This window comes from Chiloscyllium plagiosum, unplaced genomic scaffold (genome assembly GCF_037043375.1).
Source record: "Chiloscyllium plagiosum isolate Xiang-an unplaced genomic scaffold, Cpla_swu_hap1 HiC_scaffold_26, whole genome shotgun sequence".
In the NCBI taxonomy this organism is placed as follows: Eukaryota; Metazoa; Chordata; class Chondrichthyes; order Orectolobiformes; family Hemiscylliidae; genus Chiloscyllium; species Chiloscyllium plagiosum.
In genome coordinates this window covers 59,158,910-59,184,504 of record NW_028270164.1, presented here as the reverse complement: position 1 = coordinate 59,184,504, position 25,595 = coordinate 59,158,910, and the positions used below count along the sequence as shown (strand labels likewise).

Below are 25,595 nucleotides of genomic sequence, written 5' to 3'. Positions count from 1 at the left end.
TATCTGTGAGAGTGTGACTGCAGTGTGTCAGTGAGTGTGCAACAGCAGTGTGTCAGTGAGAGTGAGACTGCAGTGTGGCACAGTCCGCAGACTGTCAGTGAGTGTGAATGTACAACGCCTCAGTGATGGAGTGACTGCAGTGTGTCGGTGAGAGTGTTACTGCAGTGTGTCAGTGAGAGTGTTTCTGCAGTGTGTCAGTGAGTGTTCCTGCAGTGTGTCAGTGAGAGTGGGACTGCAGTGTGTCGGTCAGAGTGTTACTGCAATGTGTCAGTGAGGGTTAAACTGCAGTGCGTCAGTGTGTTTTAAAATGCAGAGTATTAGTGGGAGCAATAAAACAGTCAGTGGGCGGGACAGAGTGAAACTTTAGTTTGTCAAGGAGAGTGGGACTGCAGTGTATCAGTGAGTGTGAGACCTCACTGTGTCAGTGTGACTAGGAAATGAGTGTACCAGTGGAAGTAAGAGAGAGACTGAAATGGGTCAGTGCAAGTGTGAGACTCCTGTGTTTCAGTGAGAGTCAGATTGCAGTGTGTCAGTGAAGGTGAGACTGCAGTGTGTCAGTGAGTGTGAGACTGCAGTATGTCAGTGAGTGTGAGACTGCATTGTGACAGTGAGTGAGACTGCAGTGTGTCAGTGTGAGTGAGGCTGCAGTATGTCAGTGTGAGTGAGACTGCAGTGTGTCAGTGTGAGTGAGACTGCAGTGTGTCAGTGAGTGTGAGACTGCAGCGCGTCAGTAAGTGAGACTGCAGTGTGTCAGTGAGTTTGAGACTGCATTGTGACAGTGAGTGAGACTGCGGTGTGTCAGTGTGAGTGAGACTGCAGTGTGTCAGTGAGTGTGAGACTGCAGCGCGTCAGTAAGTGAGACTGCAGTGTGTCAGTGTGAGTAAGACTGGAGTGTGTCAGTGAGTGTGATACTGCAGTGTGTCAGTGTGAGTGAGACACCAGTGTGTTAGTGAGTGAGAGATTGCAGTGTGTCAGTGAGTGCGATACAGCAGTGTGTCAGTGAGTGCGAGACTGCCATGTGTCAGTCAGTGAGCGACAGCCGTGTGTCAGTGAGAGTGAGACAGCCGTGTATCAGTGAGTGTGATACTGCAGTGTGTCAGTGAGAGTGAGGCTGCAGTGTGTCAGTGAGAGTGATACTGCGGTGTGTCAGTGAGTGTGAGACTGCAGTGTGTCGGTGAGTGAGACTGCAGTGTGTCGGTGAGTGAGACTGCAGTGTGTCAGTGAGTGTGAGACAGCAGTGTGTCGGTGAGTGTGAGACTGCAGTGTGTCATTGAGTGAGACTGCAGTGTGTCAGTAAGTGAGACTGCAGTGTGTCAATGAGTGTGATACTGCAGTGTGTCGGTGAGTGTGAGACAGCAGTGCGTCAGTGAGAGACAGACTGCACTTGTGTCATTGAGTGTGAGACTGCATTGTGACAGTGAGTGAGACTGCAATGTGTCAGTGAGAGTGTTACTGCAGTGTGTCAGTGAGTGTGAGACTGCAGTGTGTCATTGAGTGAGACTGCACTGTGTCAGTAAGTGAGACTGCAGTGTGTCAATGAGTGTGATACTGCATTGCGACAGTGAGTGATACTGCAGTGCGTCAGTGAGAGACAGACTGCACTGTGTCATTGAGTGTGAGACTGCATTGTGATAGTGAGTGAGACTGCAATGTGTCAGTGAGAGTGTTACTGCAGTGTGTCAGTGAGAGTGTTACTGCAGTGTGCCAGTGAGAGTGTTACTGCAGTGTGTCAGTGAGAGTGTTACTGCAGTGTGTCGGTGAGAGTGTTACTGCAGTGTGTCAGTGAGAGTGTTACTGCAGTGTGTCGGTGAGAGTGTTACTGCAGTGTGTCAGTGAGAGTGTTACTGCAGTGTGTCGGTGAGAGTGTTACTGCAGTGTGTCAGTGAGAGTGTTACTGCAGTGTGTCAGCGAGAGTGAGACTGCAGTGTGTCAGTGAGAGTGGGACTGCAGTGTGTCAGTGAGAGTGTTACTGCAGTGTGTCGGTGAGAGTGTTACTGCAGTGTGTCAGTGAGAGTGTTACTGCAGTGTGTCAGCGAGAGTGAGACAGCAGTGTGTCAGTGAGAGTGAGACAGCAGTGTGGCACAGTCCGCAGACTGTCAGTGAGTGTGAATGTACCAGTGGAAGCAAGAGAGAGACTGTAATGGGTCAGTGCAAGCGTGAGACTGCTGTGTTTCAGTGAGAGTCAGATTGCAGTGTGTCAGTGAAGGTGAGACTGCAGTGTGTCAGCGAGAGTGAGACACCAGTGTGTCAGTGAGAGTGATACTGCAGTGTGTCGGTGACTGCGAGACTGCAGTGTCAGTGTGAGTGAGACTGCAGTGTGTCGGTGAGTGCGAGACTGCTGTGTGTCCGTGAGAGTGTGACTGCAGTGTGTCAGTGAGTGGGCGACAGCAGTGTGTCAGTCAGAGTGAGATTGCAGTGTGTCGGTGAGTGTGAGAGTGCAGTGTGTCGGTGAGAGTGAGACTGCAGTGTATCAGTGTGAGTGAGACTGCACTGTGTCGGTGAGTGTGAGACTGCAGTGTGTCAGTAAGAGTGAGACTTCCGTGTGGCAGTGAGTGTGAGACTGCAGTGCGTCAGTATGAGTGAGACTGCAGTGTGTCAGTGAGTGTGAGATTGGAGTGTGTCAGTGAATGTGAGACTGCAGTGTGACATGTGTGAGACTGCAGTGTGTCAGTGAGTGTGAGATTGGAGTGTGTCAGTGAATGTGAGACTGCAGTGTGACATGTGTGAGACTGCAGTGTGTCAGTGAGAGTGGGACACCAGTGTGTCAGTGAGTGAGAGATTGCAGTGTGACACAGTCTGCAGACTGTCATTGAGTGTGAAAGTACAATGCCTAAGTGATAGAGTGACTGCAGTGTGTCAGTGAGGGTGTTACTGCAGTGTGCCAGTGAGAGTGTTACTGCAGTGTGCCAGTGAGAGTGTTACTGCAGTGTGTCAGTGAGGGTGTTACTGCAGTGTGTCAGTGAGGGTGTTACTGCAGTGTGCCAGTGAGAGTGTTACTGCAGTGTGCCAGTGAGAGTGTTACTGCAGTGTGCCAGTGAGAGTGAGACTGCAGTGTGACACAGTCCGCAGACTGTCATTGAGTGTGAAAGTACAATGCCTAAGTGATAGAGTGACTGCAGTGTGTCAGTGAGGGTGTTACTGCAGTGTGCCAGTGAGAGTGTTACTGCAGTGTGCCAGTGAGAGTGTTACTGCAGTGTGTCAGTGAGGGTGTTACTGCAGTGTGCCAGTGAGAGTGTTACTGCAGTGTGCCAGTGAGAGTGTTACTGCAGTGTGTCAGTGAGGGTGTTACTGCAGTGTGTCAGTGAGGGTGTTACTGCAGTGTGCCAGTGAGAGTGTTACTGCAGTGTGTCAGTGAGGGTGTTACTGCAGTGTGTCAGTGAGGGTGGGACTGCAGTGTGTCAGTGAGAGTGGGACTGCAGTGTGTTAGTGAGAGTGTTACTGCAGTGTGCCAGTGAGAGTGTTAGAAAATGTGTTGCTGGAAAAGCGCAGCAGGTCAGGCAGCATCCTAGGGAACAGGAGAATCGACGTTTCGGGCATAAGCCCTTCTTCAGGAATGTTACTGCAGTGTGTCGTTGAGAGTGTTACTGCAGTGTGTTAGTGAGAGTGTTACTGCAGTGTATCAGTGAGACTGGGACTGCAGTGTGTCGATGAGAGTGTTACTGCAGTGTGCCAGTGAGAGTGTTACTGCAGTGTGTCAGTGAGAGTGAGACTGCAGTGTATCAGTGAGACTGGGACTGCAGTGTGTCGATGAGAGTGTTACTGCAGTGTGTCGATGAGAGTGTTACTGCAGTGTGCCAGTGAGAGTGTTACTGCAGTGTGTTAGTGAGAGTGTTACTGCAGTGTGTCAGTGAGACTGTTACTGCAGTGTGTCAGTGAGAGTGAGACTGCAGTGTGTCAGTGAGAGTGTTACTGCAGTGTGTTAGTGAGAGTGTTACTGCAGTGTGTCAGTGAGACTGTTACTGGAGTGCGTCAGTGAGAGTGGGACTACAGTGTGTCATTGAGAGTGTTACTGCAGTGTGTCAGTGAGGGTGTTACTGCAGTGTGTTTGTGAGAGTGGGACTACAGTGTGTTAGTGAGAGTGGGACTGCAATGTGTCAGTGAGGGTTAAACTGCAGTGTGTCAGTGTGTTTTAAAATGCAGAGTATTAGTGGGAGCAATAAAACAGTCAGTGGGCGGGACAGAGTGAAACTTTAGTTTGTCAAGGAGAGTGGGACTACAGTGTATCAGTGAGTGTGAGACCTCACTGTGTCAGTGTGACTAGGAAATGAGTGTGCCAGTGGAAGCAATAGAGAGACTGTAATGGGTCAGCGCAAACGTGAGACTGTTGTGTTTCAGTGAGTGTGAGACTGCAGTGTGTCAGTGAGAGTCAGATTGCAGTGTGTCAGTGAGAGTCAGATTGCAGTGTGTCAGTGAAGGTGAGACTGCAGTGTGTCAGTGAAGGTGAGACTGCAGTGTGTCAGCGTGAGTGAGACTGCAGTGTGTCAGTGAGTGCAAGTCTGCATTGTATCATTGATAGTGGGACTGCAGAGTACCAGTTGAAGAGAGAGAGATTGTGACTGCAGTATTGTACGACAGTGGGAGAGAGACTGCGGTATTGTACGACAGTGGGAGAGAGATTGCAGTGTGTCAGTGGGAGAGAGAATGTGAGACTGCAGTGTATTAGTGAGTCTGGGACTACAGTATGTTAATTAGTGTCAGACTGCAGTGTGTGTGGACAAGACTGCATAACGCCAGTGAGAAAGAAAATGCAGTGTGAGACTACAGTGTCAATGACTGAGTCTGCAGTGTGTCAGTGAGTGTGAGACCTCACTTTGTCAGTGCGACTCGGAAATGAGTGTGCCAGTGGAACCAAGAGAGAGACTGTAATGGGTCAGTGCAAGCGTGAAACTGCTGTGTTTCAGTGAGTGTCAGACTGCAGTGTGTCAGTGAAGGTCAGGCTGCAGTCTGTCAGTGAGTGTGAGACTGCAGTGTGTCAGTGTGAGTGAGACTGCAGTGTGTCAGTGTGAGTGAGACTGCAGTGTGTCAGTGAAGGTCAGGCTGCACTTTCTCAGTGAATGTGAGACTGCAGTGTGTTAGTGAGTGTGAGACTGCAGTGTGTCAGTGTGAGTGAGACTGCAGTGTGTCAGTGAAGGTCAGGCTGCACTGTGTCAGTGAGTGTGAGACTGCAGTGTGTCAGTGAGTGTGAGACTGCAGTGTGTCAGTGAGTGCGGTCGGTGTGTGTCAGTGAGTGTGAGACTGCAGTGTGTCAGTGTGAGTGAGGCTGCAGTATGTCATTGAGTGTGAGTGGGGCTGGTGTGTGTCAGTGAATGTGAGACTGCAGTGTGTCAGTGTGAGTGAGGCTGCAGTGTGTCAGTGAGTGTGAGACTGCAGTGTGTCAGTGAGTGGGGCTGGTGTGTGTCAGTGAGTGTGAGACTGCAGTGTGTCAGTGAGTGTGAGACTGCAGTATGTCAACACCTGTGGCATTGTAATGTGTCAATGAGTGTGAAAATACTGTTACTGATTTTGAGATTTCAGTGTGTCAGTGAATTTAAAACTAAAGTGTGTGGATTAGAGTGGGACTGTTGTGTTTCAGTGAGATTAGGAACATAGTATGTCAGAGAGAGAGAGAGAGAGACAGACGCCAATGTGTTAGTGAGAGTGAGACTGGAGAGTGTCAAAGAGTGTAAGGTTGCAGGGTTTCAGTGAAAGTGGGATGGCATTTTGTCAAATAATGTGAGCCTGTCAGAGAGAGAGAGAGAGTGTGTGTGTGTATGTGAGAGACAGAGAGAGACAGAGAGAGACTGCAGTGTGTCAGTGACAGCTGGACTACTGTGTTTCAGTGAATGTGAAAATAGTGTGTCAATGAATGTGAGACTGCAGGTTGTCAAAGAACAAAGAACAAAGACAATTTACAGCCCTGGAACAGGCTCTTCAGCCCTCCAAGTCTGAGCCAATCCAAATCCATGTCTAAATCTATCGCCCATTTCCTAAGCATCTGTATCCCTCTGCTCCCCACCTACTCATGCATCTGTCTAGACACACCTTAAATGAATCCACAGTGCCTGCCTCTACCACCTCTGCTAGCGACGCATTCCAAACACCCACCACCCTCTGTGTAGAGTATTTGCCACGGTATCCCCCTTAAACTTTCCACCTCTCACCTTGAAAGCTTGGCCTCTCGTTATTGAATCCTTCACCCTGGGAAAAAGCTTATCTTTATCCACCCTGTCTATACCCTTTATGATTTGTCGAACTCAATTTCCTTTTTTCTAACGAAAACAATCCTAACCTACTCAACCCCTCTTCATATCTAGCACCTTCCATACCAGGCAACATCCTCATAAATCTTCTCTGCTCCCTCTCCAAAGCATCCACATCCTTTTTTGTAATGTGGAGACCAGAACTATACACAGTATTCTAAATGCGGCCTAACCAATATCTTGTACAATTTTGACATGATCTGCCAGCTCTTATATGCAATACCTTGTCCAATGAAGGCAAGCAAAACATATGCCTTCATGACCACGCTATCCACCTGTGCAGCAACCTTCAGGGTACAATGGACCTGAACACTCAGAAGTCTCTGTCCATCAACTTTTCCCAAGGCTCTTCCGTTTACTGTATAATTCGCTCTATAATTAGACTTCCCAAAATGCATCACCTCACATTTGCCTGGATTGAACTCCATCTGTCACTTCTCCGCCCAATTCTCCAATCTATATTCTTCTGTATTCTTTGATAGTCCCTTATGCATTCTGCTACTCCACCAATCTTCGTGTCACCTGCAACTTTGTGGTCATACCAACAGTGCCCTCTTCCAGATCATTTATGCATATCACAAACAACAGTGACCCCAACACTGACCCCTGTGGAACACTGTGAGGTGAGAGTGAGGCTGCAAAGAGTCAGTGATTGTGAAAATAGTGTGTCAATGAATGTGAGATGGCAGTTTGTCAGTGAGATTGAGGCTGCAATGTGCCAGGGACAGTGTGGCGGCAGTGTGTCACTGAGAGTGGGGATGCAATGTCAGTAGGAGAGAGAGAGAGACTGTGCTGTGCCTGAGTAAGTCGGCAAGGTATAAGTGAGTCTGGGACTACAGTGTGTTAATGAGTGTGAGACTGCTGTGTGTGATTGCGAGACTACAGAGTGTCAGTGAAATAGCAAATGCAGTGTAAGTCTACAATTTAAGTGAACAATTCTGCATTCATTCAGTGAAAGTGTGACTGCAGTGCATCAGTGAAGACAGAAATTGAGACTGCAGTGTGTAGGTAGGAGTGAAACTCAGTATGAGAGTGCAAAACTACAGAGTATCAGTAAGAAAGAAAATGCAGTATAAGGTAGTGAGCAATTCTGCATTGTTTCAGTGAAAGTGTGACTGCAGTGTGTCAGTGAAGACAAACACTAAGACTGCAATGTGTAGGTGGGAGTGATACTGCAGTGTCATTGCGAGACTACAGAGTGTCAGTGAAAAAGAAAATGTAGAGAGACACTGCAGTATCAGTGGGAGTGAGTCTGCACAATGTCAATGAATGTGCAAGAGCAGCTTACCAGTGAGAGTGAGACTGCAGTGTGTCAGCATGAGTGAGTTGCAGTGTGTCAGTAATTGTGAGACTGCAGTGTATTGGTGGGAGGGACTGCTGGATGTCAGTGAGATGAGGAATGCAATCTGTCACAGAGAGAGAGAGAGAGACATAAGAGACTGCAATTTGTTATGATTTGGAGATGCCGGTGTTGGACTGGGGTGTACAAAAGTTAAAAATCACACAACACCAGGTTATAGTCCAACAGGTTTAATTGGAAGCACACTAGCTTTCGGAGCGACGCTCTTCATCAGGTGATTGTGGGGGCTCAAGTGTTACAATCGAGCCCTCCACAATCACCTGATGAAGGAGCATCGCTCCGAAAGCTAGTGTGCTCCAATTAAACCTGTTGGAGTAAACCTGGTGTTGTGTGATTTTTAGCAATTTGTTAGTGAGACTGGGACTGACGCACGTTAATGATTGTAAGACTGCAGTGTTCAAGTGCAAAACTAAATAGTGTCAGTGAGAGAGAGAATGCCGTGTGAGACTGCAGTGTCAGTGACTGAGTCTGCAGTGTGTCAGTGAATGTGAGGCCGCAATGTGTCAATGAGTGTGAGACTGCAGTGTACCACTGAGTGTGGAAGTACGTTGTGTCAGTGAGTGCAGTGTGTCAATGTGAGTGGGACTGCAGTGTACCACTGAGTGTGGAAGTACGTTGTGTCAGTGAGTGCAGTGTGTCAATGAGAGTGGGACTGCAGTGTACCACTGAGTGTGGAAGTACGTTGTGTCAGTGAATGCAGTGTGTCAATGAGAGTGGGACTGTAGTGTCAGTCAGTGTGAGACTGCAGTTTCCTGGTGAATGTGAGACTGCACTCTCTAAGTGAGTGTGAGACCAGATAGTGTTGGTGAGACTGGACTGTGTCAGTGTGAGTAAGCTGCAGTTTGTCAGTGGTAAGGCAAAGGTAGTCAGCGCATTGAGTCTGTGAGAATATTTTGCAATCACTGGTACATGGTTGAAAGAACGGCAAGTAAGAAATGCCCAGGCAGCTGGTACTCAAGGATTGCCAGAGACGAGGCACCTGCTCAGCTCCTGTGATGTTGGCAATGAGGGACTTTGTACAAACGCACAACATATGCAGAAGCAGCTGGCAAATTTCTCAGGGGCACTAAGAAACCTGACAAAAGTTTGCAGGACTGTGAGGTTCTGGTGACCTTTGTGGAGAGGTTGGCAGTTACCATGGTGAGCCAGTCCCAGCTCCTCAGGGCTGCTGGGTAGACACTCAGACCTATTCTCCATCACTCCATCAGCACCAACAGCAAGGTGACAGGGAGCGAAGGAAACTTTACCTAACTCTGCAGGAGCCTGTTCCTCACAAGAAGCCAGGCAATGCCAGCAGGCATCCAGCCAGAGACTCCCAGAAGTCTCCTCTCAGCACCCTCCAGAAGTGGTCAGGCCTTTCACTTTCACCCTGCCTTTCAAACTTAGAAGGGCCCTCCTGCCTTTGAAGAGAACCACTCAGTACCTCAAGGCACTCTAGACACAAACATCCCACCCCTACCAGCTTTGCCTGACCAAATCTCCAAGGGCAATGGGCTCCACTGTAGGGCAGGTCCCTTTCACCCCATCTATAAATCCCAGGACTGTGCCAAGACCAAGTGGGTCAGAGAGTAAGAAGCCCTTCTGAGGGCACATTGGTGTCACTTCAGTGTCAATAAGTTTTTACATTTGTAAAGAGACTCTCTCTTTTCACCATCAGCTGTATGTGAGAGTCTCTTTCTGACTGAAACAATTGGGAACAATTGTTCTGTGGGAAATGCACAACAGAAATGTAGAGGCTGTTTAAGGAGCACTTGTTGTGAGTGTTGGGTAACTTTATCCCACGGAGACAGGCAAGGAATGGTACGGTGAAGGAGCCTTGGATGACAAAAGGGGCTTCTCATCAAAAGGAAGAAGGAATCTTACGTAAAGTGGAGGCAGCAAGGATCTGGCACAGCTTTTGAGGATTACACAGTAGCTAGGAAAGAACTCAAAAATGGGCTGAGGAGAGCAAGGAGGGGCCATGCAAAAGCCTTGGTCGGAAGGATTAGGGAAAATGCAACGGTATTCTAAGCTTATGTGAGGAATGAGAGAATGATCAGAGAGAGGATAGGGTCGATCAGGGATAGTGGAAGGAATTGTGCCTGGAGTCTGAAGAGGTAGGGGAGGCCCTAAATGAGATTTTTGTTTCAGTACACACGAGAGAGAGGGACATTGTTGATAGTGAGAACACCTTGGACCCGGTTAATAGGCTTGAACAACTGATATTATGGAAGTGGATGTGCTGGAAAGTCTGGGAAGCATCAAGTCCCCAGGACCGGATCAGATATATCCAAGGTTACCACGGGAAGTGAGGAATGAGATTGCTGCATGTCTGGCGATGACCTTTACATCTCACTCTCCACGGGAGTAGTACCGGCTGATTGGAGGGAGGCAAATGTTGTTACTCTGTTCAAGAAACCCTGGGAATTACAGACCAGCCAGTCTTACACCTGGGGTCAGCAAGGTACTGGAAAAGATTCTGAGAGATAGGATTTATGATTACTTGGAAAAACATAGTTTGATTAACGATAGTCAGCATGGCTTTGTGAGGGGCAGGGTCATGCCTCACAAGCCTTATTGAGTTCTTTGAGGATGTGACAAGATAAGTTGATGAAGGTCGAGCAGTGGATACGGATTTCAGTAAGGCATTTGATAAGGTTCCCCACAATAGGCTCATGCAGAAAGGTAGGAGGTATGGGATACAGGGAAATGTGGCTGTCTGGATACAGAGTTGGCTGGCTGAAAGAAGACAGCGAGTGGTAGTGGGTGGAAAGTTTCGGTGGATGGAAGTTGGTGACCAATGGTGTCCTGCGGGGATCTGTTCTTGGGCCTCTGCTCTTTGTAGTTTTTATAAATAACTGATGAAGAAGTGGAAGGATGGGTTAGTACATTTGCAATGACACAAAGGTCGGTGGTGTTGTACATAGTATCAAGGGCTGTTGCAGGCTACAACAAAACATTGACAAGATACAGAGCTGGGCTGAGAAGTGGCAGATGGAGTTAAACCTGGATTAATGCGAAGTGATTCATTTTGAAAAGTTCATTCGAATTTGAATGCTGAATACAGGGTTAAAGACAGGATTCGGGGGGTCCATGTACAAAGATCCTACCCAAGTTGATAGGGTTGTTAAGAAGGTGTATGGTGTTTTGGCTTTCATTAACAGGGGAATTGAGATTAAGAGCCGTGCGGATTTGCTGCAGCTCCATGAATCCCTGGTTCGACCACACTTGGAATATTGTGTTCAGTTGTGGTCGCCTCATTACAGGAAGGATGTAGATGCTTTCGAGAGGGTGCAGAGGAGATTTACCAGGATGCTGCCTGGACTGGAGGGCTGTCATATGACGAGAGGTTGAGTGAGCTCAAGCTTTTCACACTGGAGAGAAGGAGGAAGAGAGGTGTCTTGGTAGAGGTGTACAAGGTAACGGGAGACATAGATAGAGGAGATAGCCAGAGACTTTTCCCCAGGACAGAAATGGCTGTCACGAGGGGTCAGAATTTTAAGGTGATTGGAGGAAGGTTTAGGGGAGATGTCAGAGGTAGGTTCTTTATGTAGAGAGTGGTGAGTGTGGGGAATGCACTGCCAGCAATGGGAGTAGAGTCAGAGGCATTAGGAATATTTAAGAGACTGCTGGACAAACACATGGACAGCAGTAAATTGAGGAGTGTGTAGGTTAGGTTGATTTTAGATTAAGATAAATGCTCAGCACAACATCATGGGCCGAAGGGCCTGTACTGTGCTGTAATGTTCGAGGTTTTATGAAATGCCAACATTGAAGAGACAAAGTTCAGCCGTTACACTCTGTTTGATGGTCCAAGGTGTGAATGAGTAGTTCCTTGCACCAAATTAGGACATTGGGGAAATGGCAGGTGATTATTACTTTGATAACTATGGTGAGTCTTTCCAGGCCTCAGCACATTGTTTGTGCATCACAGCAAAGACTGGAATTGATTTGGAATGTCACATGATTTTTAAAAATTAATTTATGGATGTGGATGTCACTGGCTGGGCCTGCATTATAGCCCATGCTCATTACCCTCGTTAAGGTGGGGAGCTACCGTCCTGAAATGCTGCAGCCCATGTGCTGTGGGTTGACCCAAAATGCCATTAGGGCGGGAGTTCCAGTTGACTACGTCAATGACACTTGAGGGGAAAGTGCAGACATCATGGTACTGCCACTGGATAAGGAATCCAGAACTCAGGCTAATCCTTTGGGACATGGGCTTGAATTCCATGGTGAAATTTCTAGAATATAAAGCTAGCCTGACCATGACCAACAAAGACAGCCATTGAGGACTGAGCAGGAGGCCAGTTGAGGTTCAACCCTCATGTCACATCTTCCCAGAGGAAGAACCGCAAGAGGCACTTTTAATGGTCTTTCTCACATTCGCAGGAAAATAATGTCCTCTCTGTTTTCCAAGAAACTCAGGCAGAAATACAATGTTCGCCCAATGCCCAAATGCAAGGATGATGAAGTTCAGGGTATCAGTGCAGATTACAAGGTTCAGCAGATTGCTAAATGTGCCCAAGTATACAGAAAGAATTGTGTCATATATATTGAGTATGCAGTGTGATAAAGCCAATTGTACCAGAGTTCATGTTGGCATTTACCCCAGTAAGATGTTGATTACCAGGCTAAAGCTGGACAAAGTAACTTTATTGATAGAGTATGAAGTCTAACAAAATAAGATGAAGAATTCTAGTCGAAGGTGTTAATTCTAAGTTTAAGAGATATCAGGAAAGGCTGGCCAAGCAAAATGTGTATCCTGTCACATGTGGAGAGTGCTGGATGCTGCTAGTGTCCTAAATGATTAAATGTACAAGAGGTACTCCCAGCTGCAGAAGCTGGAGCTCCGGGTCACGGAGTTTGACCAGCGCTTGGAGAAACTGTGGCACATCTACAGTCACACCACAGCTCGAGGGGCTAGGGGTAAGAAGAGAAAGGGTGACCACCAGACAGTCCAGAACAAATAGGCAGGTAATGCAGGAGTTCCCTGGGATCCCAATAACTAACTGGTTTTCCAATTTGGAAGCTGATGTGAGTGTTGGTACCCTGGAAGAGTGCAGTCAGAGCCAAGCTTCTGGCATCATAAGCAGCTTGACTGTATGGCAGTGAGAGGAAGAAGAGGGAAGGAACAGCAGGAATGATAGGGAATTCTTTAGTTAAGGGAGCAGACAGGTGTTTCTGTGGCCAAAGGTGTGACATCACAATGGTATGTTTTCTCCCTGGTGCTAGGGTCGGGGATGTCACTGAAGGGCTGCAGGACAACCTGAAAGTTTGTGGTACATGTTACTTCCAATGATATGGGCAAAGTAAGGAAAGAGATCTTCCATCAAGAAATCAGAGAGCTCGGCATTGGATTAAAAAGCAGGACCTCAATGGTTACAATCTCTGGTTTATTCCTACTGCCACATACTAGTAAGTTTAGAAATAAGAAAATAGGACAGCTGAATGCATGGCTCAAGGTTTGGTGCAACAGAAAGGGTTTCAGATTCCTGAATCACATTTCTGGCGAAGGTGGGACATGTCAACTGGGACGGTCTGTATCTGAACCACACTGGGACCAACATCCTTGCAGGTAGACATTTGCTAGTACAGTTGGGTGGAGTTTAAACTGGTCTGACTGGGAGAGGGGACACAGAATATTGATGGAACAGAAACACATTATGCCACAGCAAGTCGTATTGAGTTCTGCTATATTGTGAGTCACGAGAGTAAAGCAAGGCTTGGTGGTCTTTAATGCTAGGAGTGTAATAGGTAAGTCTTATGAGTTCATGGCATTGATTGACACATGGAAGTATGATAAAGTGTGATGCTGGAAAAGGCACAGCAGGTCAGGCAGTATCTGAGGAGCAAGAGAGTCGACATTTTGGGCATAATCCTTCATCATGACAGTGGAGGGGGAAGGCAGCTGAGAAATAAATGGGGGACTAGGGTGGGGTTGGGGAAAGGTAAGTGGGATGTCGATAGGTGGGCGAAGGTGATTATGATAGGTTGGTGGGAAGTGTGGAGCAGTCAGGTGGGAAGGAAGATGGACAGGTAGGTCAAGTCAAGAGGGTGGTGCTGAGTCGGAAGATTGGATCTGGGATGGGGTGGGGATGGGGAGACTTGGAAACTGGTGAATTCAATGTTGAGAGGGGATCTGATTGAGACGTATAAGATTATGAAAGGATTGGACACTCTGGCAGTAGGAAATATATTTCCACTGATGGGTGAGTGCCGAACTAGAGGACACAGCTTAAAAATACGGGGTAGACCATTTAGGACAGAGCTCAGGAGAAACTTCTTCACCCAGAGAGTGGTAGCAGTGTGGAATGCTCTGCCCCAGAGGGCAGTGGAGGCCCACTCTCTGGATTCATTTAAGAAGGAGTTGGATAGAGCTCTCAAAGATAGTGGAATCAAGGGTTATGGAGATAAGGCAGGAACAGGATACTGATTAGGAATGATCAGCCATGATTATATTGAATGGCGGTGCAGGCTCGAAGGGCTGAATGGCCTACTCCTGCACCTATTGTCTATTGTCATGTTGAGACTGTGTGGCTGTAGGCTCCTGAGGCAAGAGATGAGGTGTTCCTCCTCCAAGTTTGCAGGTGGCCTTGCTTAGGTGGTGAAGGCCCAGAATGGACATGTCATCGGGGGAATGGGAGGCGGGAGTTGAGATGGATGGTCATGGGAAGGTGGGGTTGCTTGATGTGTATGGATCCAAGATGTTCCCTGAACCACTCTGTGAGTTTGCGCTTAGTCTCACTGATGTAGTGGAGGCCTTTCCCCTAGCCCCACTACCCCTTTTATTTTGCAGCCCCCTTCCTCCTCCCCAGTCCTGATGAAGGATTATGCCTGAAATGTCAACTCTCCTGCTCCTAAGATGCTGTCTGACCTGCTGTGCCCTCTCCAGTGCCACACTTTCTCGACCCTGACTGTCCAGCATCTGCAGTCCTCACTATCTCCTACATGGAAATATGATATTGTTGGCATCACAGAAACATGGTTGAGGGAAGGGCTGGACTGGCAACTCAACATCCTGGGATATAGCATCTTTAGGTGAGACAAAGGAGGATGTAAAAAGGGTGGTAGTGTAGTACTATTGATTAAAGTGCCAATTACTACAATAAGGAGAGATAATTTCTTGGAAGGGTCCTCCAACGAGGCTTTGTGGGTCGAACTGAGGAATGTTAAGGGGGAAACTACTTCACTGGGAGCGTATTATAGGCCCTGAAAGAGTCAGCAGGAAATAGAGGAGCAAATATGTAAACAGTTCACAGAACTGTGTAAGAGTAATAATCAGGTAATTATACTAAATTTCAATGTTACCACCATAAGTTAGGTCAGAGTGGTAATGGTTTAAAGGGGGTGGGTTTCTTGAAATGTCTCACTGAGTTAAACAGCAGCCTGACACAGTCATACTGACAGAATCAGACCTTACAGACAATGTCCCAGACACCACCATCACCCTTCTTGGGTAGTTCCTGCCCCACTGCCATGTTGTGGTGGGCTGGTGACATTCAAACACTTGAACATCAGACTGGGTCTCTGGAACACTATGCCACTGTATGTATGTACTCCTGTGTAAGTCAATAATAGCATCTCTATGTTTAGGAGATCTTGCTGTTTCCAAGCTGCCTCAGTCATGTCTGACTCTCCCTCTGAGCTGACAGGCTCGTGATTGGTCCTTTAATGTCAGAACTCTGCCCACTACAGCAGAGGCAGCCAATGAAGAACACGCCTCCCAGAATATTACAAGCCAATCTCACAGGTGCCAAATGCGCACTCGAACCCTATTCACCCAGGGGAAAATCCTGCCCACTGTTTCCCCCTTTGGCCCAAATAATGTGAGAATTTGGAGAGCTGGTAGTGTAGATCTTTGTGTTGTTTGTGAAGGTATAACATAAGTTCTCACTGTACTCTGGGATTTGGTCTCTCAAGGTTGTATGTTGTGAATATATGGCATAGGAAGATAGGTGTGTACTGTATGACAGACAATTGAGTTGGTTGAGTGTGTAAATGTTCCACACTAAGGGTATGGTGTGAGGCATCCACTCACCACACTATGGATGGCACGTAATGTCCTGTTACCCGCTCCAGTCATTTTATAAGCTTGCAGGGATTTGCTGTAATAGCCACTCATCTCTTGCAGAATCTATCAGCAAACAAAAAAAAAGTCATAACACAGGAAGATCCACGATCAACAATAGCGTAGGGGACAGAGGATCGAGGATTGAGAAACAGGATTGCTGAAGGGAGACAAGGAGAGAGGAAAAGCGAGAGAAAGCGACTGCTCATGCAAAAAAAGGCAGAGAGATAGACAGAAAGGATGGAAAGATCAAGCAAGATGGAGAGAATGAAAGGTAGGGACATGGAAATGAGGGATCATGGGAAATAAGGAGAGACAAGGACACAGAAAGAAATAGAAACAAGAAGGGAAAGCAGAAGACAGGAAAGAGGAGGATGTGGAGGAAGGAGAAGGAGGGAGGGCGAGATTGGAAAGGGAGACAGGTTAGAACCCGAAAGGTTTGTGACATGGGCAGAGGAGGGGCACAGGAAATGGAAGGTGGTTTGGAGAAGGGAAGAGCAATGAGGGGGTGGAGGAGGACATGGACACCATTTAGTGATACATGGCTGCAAGCCAGTCAGAGCAGGAACTAAGTACACCGGGTGAAATGGAGAATTTTCAAGTTGGCAAGCTGTAATAATAATGTCACAGGGTTCAGTGCTGGGCACTCAACAATTTGCAATTGATATCAATTGCCATTAAAACAAATATCGATATAAAAGCAAGTTTTCAAGAGGACCTAAGGAGTCTGAAAAGCGATATAGATAGGTGAAGTGAGGAGGTAAATGTTTGGCAGATAATATGGGAAAATGTGAATTTGTTCACTTTGACAGAAAGAAGAAAAACAAAAAATAAATGAAGAGATACTGCTGAACATGACAGGACATCGAAATCTGGGTGTCCTGGTACATCAGTCATGAACAGTTGGTTTGCAGATTCAGCAAATGATTAGAAAAGTCAACAAAATGTTGGTGTTTACTGTAAGGGAAATTGAATATAAAAGTTGAGAAATGTTGCTACGGCTGTACAGGGCCTCAGGAAGGCAGTACCAAGAGTACTGTGCACCATTTTTGTCTTTTATTTAGGGACGGTCACAAGCATAAAATTATACTACAGATTTAGTAACAACTGTAGTCTCCGTTTAACAGTAAGCACAAAGAGATTTTTAACATTGGTTTACTTGTGGCATACACCACGATAAGAACCTGGTGCTACTTATCTCAAGGAACCTTCCACAACATTTCCACAGGGTAAACAGAAAGATATTGACAATGATTTCCCTTGAGATGGGAATAGTGTTTTCCTAACTCATCAATAACCAAAATAATGGGAGGCAATCATATTAATAGCTGATAAAATTATATAGTTAATTACAGTAGCTCAATCAGTGGGTATGCTCCTGAACTGGGCTAACCCAATATCTAATATGGGAGCATGATTCAACATTGTGGGATAGCAACTCTTTTTGAGTTTTGGACTGAAATCTGATTGGGAACAGCCATTCAGGGTAGAAGTGTCAGGAAGACTGTACCAATCAATGCTCTCCACTGAACTAACTATGAACAGCACGTAAGAGTTTTGTTTTCTCTCTGATTCCAAGGAAAGGATGCTTAATCGGGCAAGGGCCAATTACATCCAAATTAGACAGGAACTGGGAAATATGGATCAGGATCAGTTATTTCATGGCAAATCTACATCTGGCATTTGGGAGGCTTTTAAAGACCAGTTGATTAAAATGCAGGACATGCATGTCCTTGCAAAATTGAAGGATAGGAAAAGCAGGATTCAGGAACCATGGATGACAAGGGAAATTGTAAGCTCAGTCAAAAAGAAAAAGGGAGCATACAGTAGGCAGCTACAAACTGACAAAGTCTTTGAGGAGTATCGAGAAATTAGGAAGGAACTTAAACGCTGAATTAGGAAGGCTAAAAGGGGCCATGAAGTGTCTTTAGTAAATAGGGTCAAGGTGCATCCCAAAGCTTTTTATGAAGATATTAGAAGAAATAGGGTAACAAGGACAAAGAAGAGAAGTTATACATGGAGCCACAGGAAGTGGGAGTGATTCTTAGCAAGTACTTTGTATTGGTATTTACCAAGGAGAAGGACATGACTGATGTCGAGGTCAGGGATGACAATGTGAATACGTAGAGAATGTCAATATTTGAAGGAAGAAGTTTGGGGTATCCTAAATCGTAATAAGGTAGACAAGTCCACAGGTCCAGATGGGATCTATCCCAGGTTACTGCAAAAGGCAAGGAAAGAAAATAGCTGGGGCATTAGCAGGTATCTTCACATCCTCTTTGATCACAGGCAAAGTTCCAGAGGACTGGAGATTTCTCAATATCCTTGCTTCCTTTGTTAAACAAAGGAGCAGCAATGTTAGAAATTATGAACTGGTGAGCCTGATGTCTGTGGTGGGGAAACATTTGGAGAAAATACTATGGGACAAGATATATGCACATCTGGAAGAAAACAGACTAGTTAATGACAGGCAGCATGGTTTATACGGGGAAGGTCATGTTTCACCAATCTGTTTGAACCTTTTGAAGAGGTGACAAAGATACTTGATGAGGGAAGGGCTGTGGATGTAGTTTATATGGACTTTAGTTAGGCATTTGATAAAGTCGCACATGGCAGATTGGTATAAAAACTAAAATCAGTGGGAGTCAGGGTGGGCTGGCTAGATGGATTAAAAAGCTGGCTTAGTCATAGAAGATAGAGGGTAACAGTGGAAAGGTGTTTCTCAGAATCAAGACCAATAACTCGTGGTGTTCCACAGGGATCATTCTTAGATCGTCTGTTGTTTATAGTAAATATAAATGACCTGGAGGAAAATGTAAGTGGTCTGATTAGTAATTGGTGGAGTTCCTGATAGTGCCAATGACAGTGAAAGGATACAACAGGATATAGATAGATTGACGACACAGAAATGGCAAGTGGAGTTAATCCAGACAAATGTGAGGTGATGCATCTTGAAGAATCATATTTAGGGGTGAATTATACTGTAAACATTAACATACAGACAGATCTGGGTGTACATAGTTCCCCAAAAGAGACAACACAGGTGACCAGGTGATTAAGGAGGCAGATGGCATGTTTGCCTTCATCGGCCGGGGTTTGGAGTACAAGAGTTGGCAAACCATGTTGCAGCTATATAAAACCCTTGTAAGGCCACATTAGGAATACTGTCTGCAGTTTTGGTCGCCACACTACCAGAAGAACATGGAAGCTTTGGAGAGAGTGCAGAGAAGGTTCACCAGGATGTTGCCTGGTCTCAAGGGCATTGGCCAATGGGGAAAGGTTAAAAAGACTAGGATTGTTTTCACTAAAGATGCCGGCTCAGAGGACACCTGATAGAGATCTACAAAATTATGAGAGGCATAGATGGGGGGATAGCTAGATGCTTTTTCCCAGCATTGAAGTTTCAATTACAAGGGAGCACAGGTTCAAGATGAGAGCAGTAAAGTTTAAGGGAGATGTGCATGTGAAGTTTTTCACACAGATATGGTAGGAACCTGGCAGCAGAGGTAGTGGAAACAGGCACATTGGTGACATTTAAGAGGCATGTGGATGGTTACATGATTAGGGAGGGAGTGAGGGATATAGGCCAAATAAGGGCAGAAGGTTTATTTATTAGTTTAGTTTGGGCATGATGTTCAGCGCAGGCTTGGAGGGCTGAAGGGCGTGTTCCTGTGCTGAACTTCTCTTTTTGTTCTTTGTGTTTTTGTTCTTTTTGAAATCATCTCTGTCCTCCCTTTCTCCCTCTGTAAGGGTAAAAAGAAAACCCCAGAAGATTAGATTCCCTACAGTGTGAAAACAGGCCTTCAGCCCAACCATTCCACACTGACCCCCTGAAGAGTAACCCACCTAGACCCATTTCCCTCTGAGTAATGCACCTAATACTATGGGCAATTTGACATGGCCAATTCACCTGACCTGCACATCTTTGGATTCTCAGAGGAAACCAGAACACCCAGAGGAAACCCACGCAGTCACGGGGAGAATGTGCAAACTCCACACAGTCAGTCGCCTGAGGCTGGAATCGAACCTGGGACCCTGGTGCTGTGAGGGAGCAGTGCTAACCACTGAGCCACCATGCCACCCCAAAACCCAAGGGAGCTTAAATGAAAGAAGTCCAACAAAAAAAGAACTAGGTCGACCCAATCAAATATCGAAGCAAAGAAAATTTTACTAGCAACAACTATTTAGTTTTCGCATGATGATCGGCACTGGCTTGGAGGGCCAAAGGGCCTGTTCTTGTGCTGTACTTCTCTTTTGAAAGTTGTCCAGAAAAATCCTCCCTGTCCCATTGTGAAGGAAAACAGGTAGTTTCCCACTAAAATGGGAACACCACCACCTGCAAGTTTCTCTCCAAGTCACTCACCTGGCTTCGACATACGTCACTTTTCCTTCACTGTCTCCAGGTCAAAATCTTGGAATTCCCTCCCTAATGGCATTATGGGTAAAATCACAGCAGATGGACTGCAGCGGTTCAAGAAGGCAGCTCACCAGCACCTTCTCAAGGAGCAACTAGAGCCAGCAGTGCCATGTCCCCCAACTGAATGAAAAAGAAACAAAGCCAACAGGCCTCACTCCCTGAAGCTGCTCTGCCTACTGAGTACATCTACAAAGACACACTCCAGCTCCTTAACTACAGAAGACAGGTCAGTTTGCAGTTGAAGTGTTTGTTGGCTGGGATGAAGGGTTAAAGTCAAACAGCTGTGCTCCATAGTTGTTATCTTCCATACTTGACTGAATCCATGGATAAAGGAGTTGTCGGATATTGGTTGGGCCTGTTCTGATTGGAATTTCGAAGAATGAGACGTGATCATATTGAAACAAATAAGATTTGACAGTGTGAATGTTCAGCAGATGTTTTCTCCAGTGGGGGAGTTTAAAACTAAGGGACAGATTTTAGAAGGTAGTTGTCTCCCATTCTTTTTTCTCTGAGGATTATTATAATACTGAGTTCTACTCACCAGAGATTAATGGAGACTGAGGCACTGAATATATTCAAGGCTGAGTTAGACAGATTTCTGATTGTTAAAGGAGTCAAAGAGGATGAGGGGCACTCAGGAGAGTGGAGTTGAGGCCACAATCAGATCAGTTATGATCTCAGTGAACGGCAGAGCAAGTTTGAGGGGTTGAATGGCCTACTCCATTCAAATTTTTGTCTTCTTCTGACTGAAGTTGGTGACATATATCCTGAGTGGACTGCCCAGAAAACCTGTGAGGTCAATTTATTTTGTATTTGTTATTTAACTTATAATTTGTGACATATATTGACCCAATATATCAAAATAAAGAAGCAGAGGGGGAGGGGAGCTGATGTTGAATTTTGTCCCTTTCTTCACCAGGGTCTGATAATCTAAATCTCAAAATATGAAAGGAAATGGCCCTGGAAATATTGAATGCATTGCTGGTCATCGTCAATAGACTCTGGAGCAGTTCCTACAGATAGGAAGATGGCAAACACAACACCGCTATTTAATAAGAAAAAGAGGAGACAAAAGATAATTACAAATCAGTTTGTCAAACATCAGTTGGGGGTGGGGTGAGAGGTGCTAGTGTCTATTGTAAAACATGATAATGGGACATTTGGAAAGCATTAACAGGGCTGGACATTGCCTGCATCAGTTTATGAAAGACAAATCATACTTAACTAATCTACTGGAACATTTTGAGGATATAATTACTAAAATAGGTAAGGGAGAACCAGCAGATGTGGAGCATTTAGATTGTTCAGAAGGCTTTTGATAAGAGATTAATGAGCAAAGCTAAAGCACAAGGGATAGGGAGCAATATATTGGCATGGATTGAGAATTGGTTGACAGACAGGAAACAGAGTGGGAATTAATGGTCTTTTTCCAGTGGCAGGAAGTGACAAGTGGGATATAGCAATGACCCAGCTATTTACAATTTATATAAATAAGCTGGAAGGAGCTCCCAAACGTAACATTTCCAGGTTTGCTGATGTGTGGAGGATACAAGAAGGCTTCAAGGTCATTTAGACAAACTGAGTGAGTAGGTAAATACATGGCAGGTGTTGTACAATACAGTCAATGTCAAGTTATACATTTTGGTGTGAAAAACAGAAAGGCAGAGTATTACTTAAGGGGTGACCTACTGGGAAGTGTGGCTATATAAAGGGATCTGGGTGTCCTTGTACATCAGTCAATGAAAGTAGACAGGCAGCTGCAGCAATTAGCTGGTAATGGTATATTGGCCACCAGTGCAAGAGAATTTCAGTTCAGAAGTAGCGATGTCTTTCTGCACTTACACAGGGCATTGCTGAGACTGCACTGGGATAATTACACACAGTTTTGGCCTGCCTACCTAAGAAAGGATATGCTTACCATAGAGGGAGTACAGCAGATGTTCACTTGGCTGATACCAGGGATGGCAGGACTGTCCTGTGTAGGTTCAGTTAGGTCTATATTCACCAGAGTTGAGGATAAGAGGAGGTCTGATTAAAACATATTATAAAATTCTAACAGGGCTGGACAGACTAGATGCTGGGAGGATGTTTCCCTGGTTGGGAGTCTGGAATCAAGGGTCACAGTCTCAAGGTACAGAGTCGACCATTTAAGGCTGAGTTGAAAAAAGATCTTTTAATTCAAAGAGTAGTAAACCTGTGGAGTTCTCTACCACAGAAGACTGGGGGCCGAAGTCTCTGAATATGTTCAAGAAAGAGATAGGTACATGTTTAGATTTTAAAAGCATCAAAGGTAATAGAAAGAAAGTGGAGATCTGACTGTGAGATAGGGGATCAGCCATAACCATGTAGACTGGTGGAGCAGGCTCTAAGGATTAAATGGCTTAGCCTTGCTTCTGGTTTCTATGTTTCCGTAATCCACAATCACTCATGGACCAATAGCTTCTTTGGAATCTGCGATGGACAGATTTTTGTGAACCAATGGTACTGCGAAGGAATGTGGGGAATACAGTGACTACACACTGAGCTCATTTATCAGCCATGGTCTGGATAAATGGCTGAAAGTCTCCTGAATGGTCCCCTCATGTTCATATGAATGTGGAGTTGAAATGCTAAGAATTAAGGAGCTTGGAGATGGGAAGAGGGGTCTCTTTCCAATCCTGCAGCTGAGAATGGGAAGAGCTGTTCCGGCATTTTACAGGTGGGCTGAGGTAATACATTACCTCATGCTTGTTCAGGAAACCCCAGACTCCAGCTGTGATCTCAGCCACAAAAATCACCAGCAGACACATGAAGAACTGGAGAGAAAAGGTCAGCATTGTTAACAGTGAACACCAACACCTGAACCCTGCAGCACTTTGTATTCTGACCCCAGGTATTCAATAACACTGAGCTGAAACACAAACTAACATTTCCCCTGAAACTCATGAAGACTCCTTGAAACAAAGTCCTACACGCCAGACCCTAAAAGCATACCGAATACCAACTCAGATTCAGAATGGACTCTGTTCCCCAATATGCTCTGAGCCCTGACCCCAGGCAAACTTTGACCCCAGATACACATCAATCATTGACCCAGATGCACATTGAGCACAGATCCAAAATGCACCTCAGCTGCTGACCTTTGGCTGCACAGTCACCCATGATCCCAGATGTAGAATCACCCATAACACCAGAACCCAGTCTGAGCCATAACCCCAACAATGACCAATTCCAAACTCACATTGTCCAATGATTGTAATTCAGTCTGGCTAGGAACCTGAGACAGTCAATAAATCCTATTCTTATTGGATACCAACTCCTGACCCCAGGCACACTCCAACCCCAGACTGTAGAGGCAGAAACCTCCATAACATTTAAGAAGCAGTTCGATGGGAACTTGCTATGCTAAGGCATACATAGAGCTACATAGACCTATATAACTCTATTACTTATAACCCAGATTCACACTTACAAATGACCCCTGATACCAGAAATAAAACAAATCCTCAACTGAGACATCATGCCAGCCACTCAGCTCATCACAGACACCAGTGACACACTGACCCCTGACCACAGGCAAATACTAATCCATGCATCACATGACCCCTGACCCTAGTTATGCATTGATATGTGATCCAGACATGGACCAACCTTGACTCAAAATGTACAATCCACCCGATCCCAGGGACATACTAAACTCCACCTCAACATACTCCAACTCAAACTATCAATTGCAACCCCCAGTTAGAGAGTGACTCATGACCCTGTCCATAAAACCAACCCTGAACCCAGATATATACAGAACCCTGATTCTGTATGCCCACTAACCAACCACTGACCAAGGCACATACTGACTCCAACAACAAATGGAAACTAACCTGACCCCGGTATCGCACCAACTATGACTCCTAACCTCAGACATACATTAAATGTTGGCCTCTGAGCCTAGCAATACTTACAGCTCCAAGTAAACACTGAGATTCGTGCACCACTCCACAACATCCAAGAAACCCCACCAGCATCATCAGAGCCCCAGTGGCAATCAATGTGTAGACTCCTAAAAAACGAGAAAGCAGAATGAGTGAGTGAGCAGTTGATAGAGCTAGAGCAGGAGTCAAGGCGGGTCTGGGAGAGAGGGAAAGAGGAAGGAACTTAGAGAGGACAAGCCCAGGAGGATGATAGACAAAGGAAGAGAACAAGAGGAATGATGGGAGAAAGGTCGGCGAAGGAAAGAAATAGAGGGTCATGCAGAACAGAGTGAGGAAAGAGAGACACACAAAAAAACTGGGGGGGGGGGTGAAATGGGGAGAGAACTACAGCAAGAGATTTAGAGGAAGATGTGGAGTGAGACAGGAAGGGAAGAGAGGAGGACAAGCAAAAGGACCAGAATAGGAGGGAGAAAGAGACAGAAGAGAGAAAGAATTAGGCTGGGAGGGAGGAAGAGGGGCTGAACAGGGAGGGACAGCTGGACAGGGCAAGGCTAGGAGGGAGAGAGTCAGGGGCAGTGTGAGAAAGGATAGAGGCTGGGCTGGGTGAATATCTGTGTGAGACAGAGGGAGGAGGGGAGACAGGCAGCATGGAGGGAGGTGGAGGACCAGGCTGGGTAGAAGTGAGAGGAAGGAAGGAGCAGAGAGGGTCTGTGTGAAGAGGAAGGGAGGGCCAGGCTGGACAGAAGAGTGTGAGAGAAAGGGAGGAGGGGAGAGGGGCAGTGTGGAGAGAGCAGGATGACCAGGCTGGGTGGGGGTGAGAAAGAGGAAGGAGGGGAGAGGGGAAGTATGGAAAGGAGTGGAAGCTCTGTCAGGTTATTCCATGTTTGACCTTTAATGGCTTCTGCTCACAAACACAAACATGTTCAAGAAAGGGAATAGGGAAATCCCTGGGAATTACAGACCAGTCAGTATTACATCTGTGGTAAGCAAGGTACCGGAAAGGATTCTGAGAGATAGGATTTATGACTATTTGGAAAAACATAGTTTAATTAAAGATAGTCAGCATGGTTTTGTGAGGAGGTGGTCATGCCTCACAAGCCTTATTGAGTTTGTTGAGGACGTGATGAGACAAGTTGATGAAGGTTGAGCATTGGAAGTGGCGTGTATGGAATTTAGTAAGGCATTTGATAAGGTACCCCATGGTAGCGTCATTCAGAAAGTTAGGAGAAATGGGATAGAGGAAAATGTGGCTGTCTGGATACAGAATTGGCTGGCCAAAAGAAGACAGCAAGTGGTAGTGGATGGAAAGTATTCCGCCTGGACATCGGTGACCATGGTGTCCCACAGGGATCTGGTCTTGGGCCTCTGCTCTTTGTAGTTTTTATAAATGACTTGGATGAAGAAATGGAAGGGTGGGTTAGTACATTTTCCGATGACATAAGTGTCAGTGATGTTGTAGATAATGTCAAGGGCTGTTGCAGGCTACAACAAGACATTGACAGGATACAGAGCTGTGCTGAGAAGTGACAGATGAAGTTCAACCTGGATAAATGTGATGTGATTCATTTTGGAAGATTGAATTTGAATGCTGAATACAGGATTAAAGACAGGATTCTTGGCA

The 25,595-nt window shown here is 46.0% G+C and overlaps 1 protein-coding gene across 3 annotated transcripts in view; it reads right to left on the bottom strand.

Annotated features, from left to right (window-relative positions):
- The window catches only part of LOC122563004 (CD9 antigen-like), a 149,712-nt gene that overhangs the window by 30,264 nt on the left and 93,853 nt on the right, over nt 1–25,595 (bottom strand). For 2 of the 3 annotated variants that reach the window (XM_043716303.2, XM_043716302.2), the window contains exons 3-5: nt 24,005–24,102; nt 22,787–22,861; nt 15,620–15,715 (exon numbers count right to left, since the gene is read on the bottom strand). In XM_043716303.2, the coding sequence (XP_043572238.1) occupies nt 15,620–15,715; nt 22,787–22,861; nt 24,005–24,102 (269 nt within the window). The remainder of the gene's footprint in view (nt 1–15,619; nt 15,716–22,786; nt 22,862–24,004; nt 24,103–25,595) is intronic. The other variant, XM_087973827.1, reaches the window with a different exon arrangement.